A 12066-nucleotide genomic window follows, 5' to 3' on the forward strand; every position below is an offset into this window, starting at 1 on the left:
ACCTTTAGAAGGCCCACAAATCACACATTATGGTCTACCAAAAGCACACTGCAAGATGGGAAGGGGGGGTGAGGTTAAGCAAATAGCTAAAACACTTCAGCAAGGCTGGGAACCACATGGTCTTCCATGTGATCTGTCCATTAATCAATAGGCAGCATTAATTAATGGTGAGGAATCCTGGGAGCTGTAGTGCTACAACATCTGGAGGTTGGTTCCCACCCCTAGGCTAAAAGAGAGGTCTCAGACTTTGGTCTAAAGGACACACAACACAGTAATCATGTTGAAGCTGAGCACATCTTGAACAGAGAATTTGGGGTCATGGAAATGGGGCAAAAGGAGCAGCCAGAGGCTGCTCCCATCCTGATTGGTGTGGGATTGCAGGGACCACATGGGCCCGATCCTGATCCGGGCTGCTGCCATGGTCCCAAATGGGATGCCAGCAAAGAATGGACTTTTTTCGCTCCCTTTGCAGCTGGCTTTTCCTGGCTGGGTGCACCTTCTGCATGGCCTCCAGCAACTCTGGGGGCATGTGTCATCTAAATGCCATGCCCCCAGAGTGGCTGGAAGTCGCTCTTTCAAATGTTTGGCCCTTTTTGGACTTTGTGCCTATCAACTTAATTTCCATCATGGTAGAAGAAAAAATGAGAATGTAACGAACCGGAAAGCTGGTGTGAGAGGTGAAGAAGAAAACCAAGCACTTGCTTCTGGGTTTTTCTATCTCATGTCCCAAACATGTTACTCTATTGCTGCTTGAGGAATTATTGATATTGTTAAATATTTTAGCAGATTCCTAATTCAAAATACCCTGATTCAAACTTCTTCACCTACCATGGTGGCTCAGAACATAGTTATTCACAGGTTATGTACCTCTCTAATGTCTGTGACAGAACCCACGTCACATTTTAATTATACAGTGGGCCCTTGTTATCTGCTGGGGTTTGGTTTCAGGATCCCCCATGGATAACAAAATTTGTGGATGCTCAAGTCCCATTAAATATAATGGAAAAGGAAAAGGGTGTCTATTTGGAATTTGCAGTTTTAAAAAAATATTTTCAAGCCGTGGATGCTTGAATTCGTGGATAAAAAATCCGTGGATAAGGAAGGCTGACTGTATTTTTAAACAAAATCCATATATTTAAATAATATCTTTAAAATCATTTTTAAAAATCAGATTAAAGTGAAAAAAGGATAGATCAAAATTACTAAACACAAGCAAAAGAGATGCAGACAAGAAATAGACAAAATATGTCACCCAGATATATTTTTTCTCTGTAATCACCCAAATGTAGGCCATTTACTAAAGAACAACAACTGCCCTGAACAGAGTTGGGAATTTTTAAAATATATATATTAATTCTTTTACTTATTGCAGTGTTTAAAAAGTAACCCACTCTCATTATTCATTACAAGGATGAACCAGTTAACTTACTCCATTACATAGTGCACTCCTTGTTACTTTTCCATTACTTGGGGGTGGGGGGAAAGTAAAAAAAACTTAGAACAGATAACAATAGCATAAAACTAAGGTCCTTAAAAGATTTAAAAATAACTGGAAACTGTTGCTCATTATACTGTAAAAGGAAAGCACCTTTACTCTTTTTACTCTATTTTTAAATTCTTTCCCAGAACACATTTCCATTTTTAGAAGATAATCCTAAGGAAGTTTATTGTATCCATCACATAAGAAGTTCATAAACTTAAAAATGTGACTACTCATATATAAAAAGGAGTGAAAAAGTTGTTTTAAAAAGCTGTGGAAACAGACATTAGTAGAACTTTTATTTCACACATGCTTAAGGATGATCTTTGAGAATAAGGCAGACAGAATGGGAAAAGTTATCTGCCTACAGCTTGGGTCTTTTGGCCTTTCTGTATCCCTTCATGTGCATGTGCTTCGCAGGCTTCCTCATTAGGAGAACTGATAATGGAAGGAGCTTCATTTGATATTTCAGTACCCACCAATGGCTCTGTTTCTGTTGTAACACCTTCCGCTGCCCCAAGCATGTCCCACTTGCACACAGGACATGTCTGGTGCTTTAAAAGCCAGGGATCAACACAGGCTTTATGGAAAAAGTGTCTGCAATGTAAGATGCGGGCTACATCTTTAGGCTTGTACATTTCTAAACACACTGCACAGCTCTCTCCGTTCAATCCCACTTCTTTGTCATCCTCTTTCAATGTACGGAGTTCTAGATGATTAATAGCCTTTTTAATAGCAAGTAGCTGTTGGCATCGCTGTGTTGGATTCCTTGCTGTTCTCAGCCTCCTGGCACAGTAAAAGGTGCAATACGCCACAGCAACTGAGGCAAAAACAAAAACAGTACCCATGTAATGGGTCAACCATGGGTAATAGTGCTTTCCAACATCAATGGTTACCATCACTTGGATGCCATGTTGAATCAAATACAAAAGATCCATGCCTTTCAGGTTGCCAATCATGACCGCCACAATGTCTTCCACTCCCAGGTTAATCATAGGGAACACACTGTTACCAGTACCTGGATAGTTGTAGATGATCACACCCACAGCTCCCTTTTCTGCAGCCACACTGATCTTTTTTGTAAAGGAACACTGGCCCCTCATGATGAGAGCTATCCAACTGTCTACATGTACTGGCTTATTAAAAGTTGTTACAGAAGTACAGGCATTTTGATGCATCCCCTCTGCAGGCACTACCACTCCAGATACCTTCTTCAAAGGAGAGCCCCTGGCAAACACTCCATTTTCTTCAATCTCCCACACAGTTTGATTTCTTATCCAAAATGATATGTTAAGGTTAGCAATCCAAAAGGCATCAGCTCCTGAGCTGTGTGTCATGACAGAAAAGTAGATGGCAAAGTGCAGGAAGCAAAAAGGTGTTACCAAATTCATTCTGGAGTCTCCTGAGCAGTCACTGAACCAGTAGTGCTGGACAAAATGAAAGCCATCAATACATGACAACTTAGTGTTGTTACTGGGGAGAGGTTAAAAATCCATCTCAAAAACTGTGCTGAAAATGACTCAAGAGGTTATCTGCCTTCAGATATTTGGTCAAGGTTTCCTGCAGACAAGTAAGGGGAGAGAGAAAACAACTTTCCTCCCATGAAGCTGTTCATTGTTAAGTAATGAAATTGTGACATCATGGATACCTCTGCCAATTAACATTGACTTACCTCCATAATCTTGTTCAAAATCAAAATATACATCTCTTCCTCTCTGACAGACACAGATCTAAAGATCTTCATAACACGCAAAAAAAGTTTCCATATATATTATATTGGATATTTTGGTATTTAATGTAAGGAACCTGAGTTCCTTAACTTTGTTATGGACAAAGTCATGCCCTTATCTTTGTGATGCCCCTAGCAGAGACTGCAGAGCAGGGTCCATTCACCTTCCCAGATGAAAAGAGAGAAGACCAGAAGCATCCTGACACTATGTGATGCTGAATGGGAACTGGGACAAAGCAAGAGGAAATTAAATTCCACTCTACCTCATGTTATTTATTTGTAAAATTGTGATTTAACTGTATATAATTAGCATTTGATCACTTTTGGCAGGTTAGTGCAGAAAGACAGGAATCTTGGAAAGTTATTGATGCGTTTTCCAGATGTTTCCTTGGACTAGGGAATGAGAATGGGTAGAACCTTTGAGACTGGATTTAACTGGCTTTATCCTTTAGAGCCTGATGGGGAGGTCAGTATGTTCAGATTTTCTGGAAATGGGATGGTCAGAAGTAAGTTAGATTTATTGACAATCTCTGAGGTATGTGCCTGATTACTCTTGTCAACCTAACCACTTGTTTTATAATGAGAAAACCTCCAACTACGTACTATAATGTCTATTCAAAGATTATTCCCATTGTCTTCAAAGTGGCTTATTTATAGGTACGCATATATAGGATTGCAGGATAAGCATATCAATAAACTGACTTATTAAATATACAATATAATTTATGTTTTAAATACATCTAAATGAATGCCTGAAGTAACCTCTTAAAATTCTTCTGCCTTCTACTGCACTATAAATGAAACATGAAGCGTAGCATTTTCAACATAGCAGAAAGTGAGGAAGAGCAGTCTTATGTCTGAGGTTCATCTCCTTCACTATTCACTACTATAGGGCCCGCATGCATCCTAATAGGCCAGAAGCCATGCCAAAGCAACACTCCAGCCATGCTAAAGCCATGCTTTGATGCAGCTTCTGGCCTCTTGGGCACATGCATCATTTAAACAGCATACCTCCAAAGTGACCTGAAGCAGCTTTATTTTGTCCTGTCTGTCTGGGCCCATACACTAGATCCAACAAAAAGATAAAGCATAGAGGTCTGGCATGTGCTCCTGTGCTAAAGCTAGTACCAGTGGCGTCACTAGGATTGGTGTTACCCAGTGTACTTAATTCATAGTGTCACCTCTATGAGCCTCCTCCCATACCAGACTCCCATAAAGTCCCATAAAGACTCCTTAATAATGTTTTTTATACTAATGTTACTCAAAGACAGGCAGGCCCTCATTCCAGGTATAAAGAAACATGACTTTTAAAAATGTTTTGATGATCTTGGTTATTTGGCAGTGATATGATTTTGGTTTCTTTTAAATAATGTTCATTAGCTGCCTTGATTACTATTTCGTGTTTGTGTGTGCATATGCCTTCAAGTTGCCTCTCAACCAATGGCAGCCCCAAGAATTTTGTTGGGTTTTCATAGGCAAGGAATCTTCAGAGGTGGCTTTGCAGGTTCCCTCCTCTGAAATATAGCCAATAGCACCTAGTATTCCCTACAGGTCTCCCACCCAAATACTAACCAGGATTGGCCCCACTTAGCTTCCAAAAGCAAACAGGTTCTGGTGTGTTTAGGGTATTTAGGCCCTTGGATAAAAATGACAATGGCGGGTTACAGACTGCCATTAGGGACATCCTGAGGACGTCCCAGTTTGAAAAAGGGGCGTCTCTTCCAGACGCCCCTAAACCTATCATGGACAGAGTCCATGACAAATGGCGGCAGCTGTTCCACACGGCTGCGCCATATTGACGTAGCGGATGCTGTGCGTCCGCATGTCGCGCCCCAGAAGTGACGTCACGAGTGCACGACTAGCGCCTCGTGGCATCTCTTCTGGGGCCCAGGAAGGAGCGCGATTTCCGCACCCCTTCCTCGGAGCGTCCGGGAGCCAGACCGCCGCAATCCGGCGGTCTGTAACGCACCAATGAACACAAAAAAATAAGTATACTATCACAGGCTCTTCTGGTACTCAATAAACTCCCTCCCTGGCATACTGTATGTGTAAAAAATTAGACCACAGTGAAAAGTGTAACTGAAGTATTTGAGTGAAATGAAACAAAGTCAATTTGTAACCAGTGAAATAATATACAATTTGTAAGTTGTGAGAACCAACTTACAAAAGACATACCATCATAAGCTCTTTCTATAAATAAAAGTACAGTCACCTCTCCTTTCTCACAGACTGGACGTCTGCAGTCTTGAATATACACGGAGGGGCGACCTCTGTTATTATCAATGGGGTGCACCCCTGTGGCGCACGCCCACGTGTGCACTCACAGGCACGCACCCCATTCAAGCCTAAGAGCTTGAATAAAGGCAAGTCTTCATTTTCGGTTGGGGGGGGGTGTCCGGAACGGATCCCCTACGAAAACAGAGGGCCAACTGTATTTTCTTTGGTTCACAAAGGAGTGGCTTGAAATTATTTATGTTTAACATCAAAACATGCTACCAAGAATTGTAAAAACACCTAATAATAAAGAGACTTAAGTCAGTGGGAGGACCAAGGGTTAGAGAGATAGTTCTGGGGTAAAAGAAGCCTCAAACTATTTGTCATAAGACAGGGGAAGAATCCTGTGTAACCCTGTGGTAGTCACATGATTTGGAACCAATCGGTGGGATCCAAAAGACACAGTGCAGTGGGATCCAAGAGACCAAGTGTGAGGGGATCTGAAAGATCTACCTATTAATTAATTTGGTACTTGATAAAGCAACACTTCTATAAATCCTACAGATTTGGAAAGAATTAGCTAATGAGAACTAACAGAATTGAGGCTTCATCAATATATAGCTTCATACAGAAGTGATCTCTTCCTCCCCTTGATTTAACTGTGTTTCTTTTTACTGTGTGGATTTTAGGTACTCCCAGTTATCATCTTCTGCACTATTTTTAGAGATAATTACCTGGCAATAGCCAGAATGTTTCCACCATTTTTGAAACCTTGGAAGGGGAATTTTCAATAGTCAATATAAAGCCAATCAATATAACTGGAAAAAACCCAGGTTTTTTAAAAACACATGGGCGCGCGTGCACGCGCACACACACACACAGAAACATATATATAATATGCACACACACACAATCAACTCTACTGTTAACCAATATATGTCAAGAAATATAGAAAACAAAACAGTGGCCAACAGAAATGATCAATATACTTTGTTGTTGTTGTTGTTGTTGTATGCCTTCAAGTAATTTTTTACTTATGGCAACCCTAAGGCGAACCTGTCATGGAGTTTTGTTGGCAAGATATGTGCAGAAGAGATTTGTATTTGCCATCCCCTGAGGATGGTGCATGACCTACCCAAGGTCACCCAGTGAGTTACATGGCCGAGCAGGGAATCGAAGCCTGGTCTCCAGAGTCATAGTCCGACACTAAAACTACTATGCCATGGTGGCTCTCACTATATATCCCCATCCACCACCACCCAAAATACACAAAAGACTGCAGCAACTATAGGACCATAGCATTAATTTCTCATGCAAGCAAAATTATGTTCAAAATTCTGCAACGCAGACTCTATTCATACATGGAGAGAGAAACTGCAGAGGTCCAAGCAGGATTCAGGAAAGGAAGAGGCACTAGGCACCAAATAATAATAATAATAATAATAGTAATAATTTTTATTTATATCTCCTGCCTCTTCAAAGGATCGAAGCGGGATTACATCATTAAAATAATACAATGCAATTGAACAGTCAATAAAATACTAATACTGAATTATACATCCCTATTAGTTCCTTAAAATCTCCAAACATAGCAAACATATAATTGCTAGTACAGTGCGCCATTCCGGACCCCCCCCCCCCCCCTGTAAGCCAAATTCTGTGCATGCTCAAGCCCCATTCGCATGAATGGGGCTCGTGCATGTGGCGGCATGTGAATGGGACAAGCTGCCTCTTGCACCCCACTCACTCTCTATTGGCTTTGAGTGTATACTCAAAGCCATGTATAATGTGGGCGCATTGTAGAGAACACCAATGAATTCCAAAAGAAAACCAGCATCTGCTTTACAGACTATTGCAAAACCTTTGACTCCATTGATCATGAAAAACTATGGAACAGACATGGGAGTGCCAATGCATCTGCTAGTCCTGATGAGAAATTTGTAGTTAGGACATGAGGCAACTGTTAGAACAGAATATGGAGAAACAGAATGGTTTGCAATTGGCAAAGGGGTCAGGCAAGGCTGCATTCTATCATGCAGTTGTTCAACTTGTATGCAGAAAATATCATACAAAGAGCAGGACTGGACACAGGAGGAGGAGGAGTGAAGATAGGAGGAAAGAATATCAACAATCTAAGATATACTGGTGACACCATACTACTAGCAGAAACCATCATTGACTTGAAGGTTTTACCAAGGAGGGGCAAAGAAAAAAAGTGTAAAGACAGACATAATGCTGAACATAAAGAAAACTAAAATAATAACCACAGAGGACCTGCATACATTCCAATGAGGACATCAAAATAGTAGAATTCCCATACCTTGGATAAAACATCAATCAGAAAGGAGACAGCAGTCAAGAAATCAGAAGAAGACTAGGAACGGAAAGAGCAGCTATGAAAGAACTTGACAAGATTCTAAAAAGCAAAGATATACAACTTAGCACTAAAGCTAAAATTGTACAAGCCACAGTATTCTGTATCAGCAAGTATTAATGTGAGAGCTGGACATTAAAGAAAGCAGATAAGAAGAAAATAAATTCATTTGAGATATGATGCTGGATAAGATTGCTGAGGATGCTATGGACAGCAAAAAGGCAAACAAGTGAGTCCTTGAACAGATCAAGTCTGAAATCTCCCAGGAAGCCAAGGGCCTATGAAGACAGGCCAAAATAAAGCTGCTTCGGGTCACTTTAGAGGTATGCTGTTTAAATGACACACACATCTTAAGAGGTCAGAAGCAGCACCAAAGCTGTGTTCCAGTCCTTAGGACTGGAGTGTGACTTTGGCGCAGCTTCTGGCCTCTTAGGATGCATGCAGCATTTAAACAGCATACCTCCAAAGCAGCTGTGTTTTGGCCTGTCTGTAAGGGCTCCAAGACAATCAAACTGAGGCTATCATACTTTGGACATATAATGTGAAGGCAAGATATGTTAGAAAGGAAAATAAGGCTAAAAAAGGTGGGGGGGGGGAGCAGCAAGAGAGGAAGGCTGCACACTAGATGGGTAAACTCAATTAGGGAGTTCACCGGTATGAATTTATAGGACCTAAGCAGAACAGTGGGGGACAGGGAATCTTGGAGATGTCTCATTCACGGGATTACCATGAGTGGGAATCAAATTGAAAGTAGTTAATAACAGCAACAAGAGTGTGTGGGTGTAGGTGTTACAACAGTTCTAGAGTTAAAGAGATACTGACGATATCTCAGAAATTATTCTTTATGAGAGAAAAAAACTTTAATCATTACTACTTATTTTATAGCATTGTTGTTTAGCTGTTTATCTGTAAAATGTTCAAGCAACTTCCCCAGCAAAATGTTCAAGCCATTTCTGAGGATACCCAGAATCCTGGTGACAGCCTATAGCTCCATATGACTAACTATGCCTAACTGTAGTTCTATTCTTTGGGGGGTGGGAAATTACATGCCTTTTAAGCTGGGATAGTAAATGAAGAAGTCAGGCTTGCTGTTATCTGGGGGAACGAATATTTTAAAAAAAAAACAGCAAGGGAGAAGGAAGGGCAAGGAGATAATGGCAGCTAACATCCTATGTAGAAGACCATTATAAATCTAAAAACACACCTATTTAATAAAAATGCAATCAACCGTCATAACAAACATGAAAACAAGTAAGACCACACTGAATGGCCATTTCAGCTCAGATGAAATTAAATCACTATTTCTGCCACTGCGATTTACAAAGTTCAGTAGAGTCTCGATTATCCGACATAAACAGGTGGGCTGATAGTTGGATAGACGAAAATGTTAGATAATCCGGTGGGTCCAAGAAAAGCCTTGAATTCACTATGAACTGCAAACGTATTGAAGTTTTATTGCAGTAACAGTAAAAGTAACGTTGCAGTAATGTTATAGGAATAACATTGTAATGTATAAACAGTCCTCTAAAAATGTAAAGAAATCACTGATCAACATTGTGATGTACAATATGTACTGTATAAACAGTTCAGTCCTCTGAAAATGTAAAGAAATCACTGAGCAGCGACATTGGATAATCCGGAATGTTGGATAATCGAAGGTTGAATAATCGAGACTCTACTGTATTTCCCAAAAGACAAAGCCCTTCAAAGGACATTCAGATAATGTACAAGAAGGTAATCCTGTGCTTATTTCTTGCCAAAACAGAACCAATAACGAGAGGAATCAGAATGCTTCATATATGTATATATGCTTTATTTCTAGAACTAAAAAGCTTCATCAGTTGGTTGTTGCTCCACTCCCACAATACATAAACACCGAGCAAAAGCTTACACTTCATGGGGAAATTTTCAGATTATGAAGTCCTTTCCTGAATGTTTAGGATTTTAATTAATCTTGACAACTGGCAGTAGCTCTGAAAACTTCCTGCAAAAAAGTAGTTCTGTTTAGAGAAGAGAACATAGTCTTTCTACGGGACCACAAAAATGAAGCAGTCTTGAGTTTAAGAAATAAGGCATCAGATTCCTTTTCTTAGTTAGTTTTGGATAACGGAACAGTTGCACATAGGGCAAGTCCAACGCTTTTGGAGCCACTGGTCAATGCATCTTTTGTGAAAGATATGCTTGCAGGTTAAAATGCGTACTACTTCTCTAGACTGATATGCCTCTAAGCAAATCGCACAAGTCTCTCCAGCTAGATCAAATTCACTTTTTTTTAACTTGTGGAACTCAACTTCCCAGAGTTGAGTCTTCACTCTCTGTTTGGTCTCCACTCTTTGTTCGTCATGTCTTATCATAATCTTCCTTGGAATATAGTACATTAGTATGCATGCAGAAAATGCCAAAATGATAGATAAAGCACAGGGACAGGTTTTCCAGGAGTACTGCACAAGTCTTCTAGTTGCCTGGATACAATCTTGTATCATTGCCTCTAATAGTGCAAACTGGTTTCTTTTCAGATGATGAATCAGGGTGACAGCAATCTGACCTCTCTTGCGATGAATTAAAGAGGAAGTCCCTTTGTCTGGATCACAGAATTTGTGGACGACAACACCAGTATCCCATATCCTTGCAGCCGTGTTGACTTTAAAACTAGAGCCTCCTGTTACAGTGAAAGCTGCCCAGTAGTTTGTGTTAGGTGGTATATTGTGTTTAGTCTCTGGCCAAAAGACATCTTTAGCTTTTCCCTCTGGTATCGCCAACATGTCAACTATATTCTTTGAAGAGAAGCTCTCCTTGTACGAATTTTGGTAGCATATTTCTGGTTTGGCACCCCTTCCACCATAAAGCAGCTCCTTTGTATTATAAAGGGAGTGAACTGAGGCCTCGGAGCAACCAAATCCTAGCAGCAAAGAGAAGTTGAAAGCTAGTTTCCAGGAGATTAATCTTCTACAATCAACTTGAATGTTCATTCCTTCTTCTGTGTTTTGCAAATGGCAAAAAAATAAAAATCCAGGTGGCGGCTCACCTACTAACACTGCTGCAGCAATTAAAATTTCTTTCCACATGTCTCTAAATGTCAGGCTTCTCTTCCCTTGTAGAATGCCACAGGGTCAGCCTCAGAAATAAGTACACACACAAGTACATGGCTGCTTTACTCCATGCCTGGAATTCACTGAACAGCTCCTCACCACTCAAAACAATCACCTAAGTAACATCTGAAACAGAACTCTAGCCACTGTGACATCACAATCAGAGCCAACGAATTTATTCCTGACTTTTCACCAGCATCTGTGGCTGGCATCTTCAGAGAATGCTGGCATGGAAGTGAATGGGGTATGTATACTGTGTGACCCTTGGTTGAGAGGAAGTGATTTACATGTTAATCTGTTTGTGGATTTCAATGGCACCTATACAACTTCAACAGGAAAAAAGAAATCCGTAAAGTAAACAAAGTTTGGCTACCAGTCCTGAAAAACCTCAAAATCACAACCCAGCAAGCACAAGTGAAAGCCACCCAGGGTGAGGGGTTCCCAAGAGACAATGCATCACTAATTAAATAGATACCCTGAGGCATTGCCATTCAACAACAGACCAACACACAGATTAACATATAAATCACTTCCTCAACCAAGGGTCACACATTTTATATACCCCACTCCTTCCATGCCAGCATTCTCTGAAGATGCCAGCCACAGATGCTGGTGAAATGTCAGGAATAAACTCTTCTGGAACACGTTCACATAGCCCAAAAAACACACAAAAAAACTATGGATGCCAGCCATGAAAGCCTTCAACTTCACAGAGCCAATGAAGTTTCTACTCCAATTCACACATATTAAAAAGGAGAAAGGAGAAAGAAATGAATAATCTTTAAGGATATTTCTGCCAGCATTCTCTAAGTAAGACACAACACCTTATTTCATATGAGAAGGTACACGCTATTGTAACACTTGCCCCTGTCTTCACAGGTCAAAACCCCCCCAAAATACTCATTCTTTTTTTGTACTGAATGTAACTGTTTGGTTTGTGTTGTGACTACAAAACCATGTTGATGACTCCATGTGCTGAGCAATGTAAGAACCTCCCATTTTATATTATGAATGAATTGTTTATTTTATGAGCTGGTTGTTTTTCTGCTCTCTTTACCCATATTAACTAGTGGCAGCCTGTGAGTTTTATTCTGTCCTTTTCCCCACAATATGAGTGTAACCATCCTCATCTATGGCACTTGGGGCTCTACATTTGTCAAAATACTCTGAGCTGCCCTTG

General features: G+C 40.5%; 2 protein-coding genes across 14 annotated transcripts in view; both read right to left on the minus strand.

Moving 5' to 3' along the window:
• The window catches only part of CADPS2 (calcium dependent secretion activator 2), a 396201-nt gene that overhangs the window by 262737 nt on the left and 121398 nt on the right, over positions 1-12066 (minus strand). The window lies entirely within an intron of this gene.
• Positions 1837-2871, minus strand: RNF148 (ring finger protein 148). Its single transcript, XM_089526843.1, has one exon. The coding sequence runs from the start codon at positions 2869-2871 to the stop codon at positions 1837-1839; it is 1035 nt and encodes a 344-aa protein (XP_089382969.1).

The sequence above is a fragment of the Sceloporus occidentalis genome, unplaced genomic scaffold (assembly GCF_023333645.1).
Source record: "Sceloporus occidentalis isolate IW3139 unplaced genomic scaffold, rSceOcc1.0.p SCAF_5, whole genome shotgun sequence".
Classification (NCBI taxonomy): Eukaryota; Metazoa; Chordata; class Lepidosauria; order Squamata; family Phrynosomatidae; genus Sceloporus; species Sceloporus occidentalis.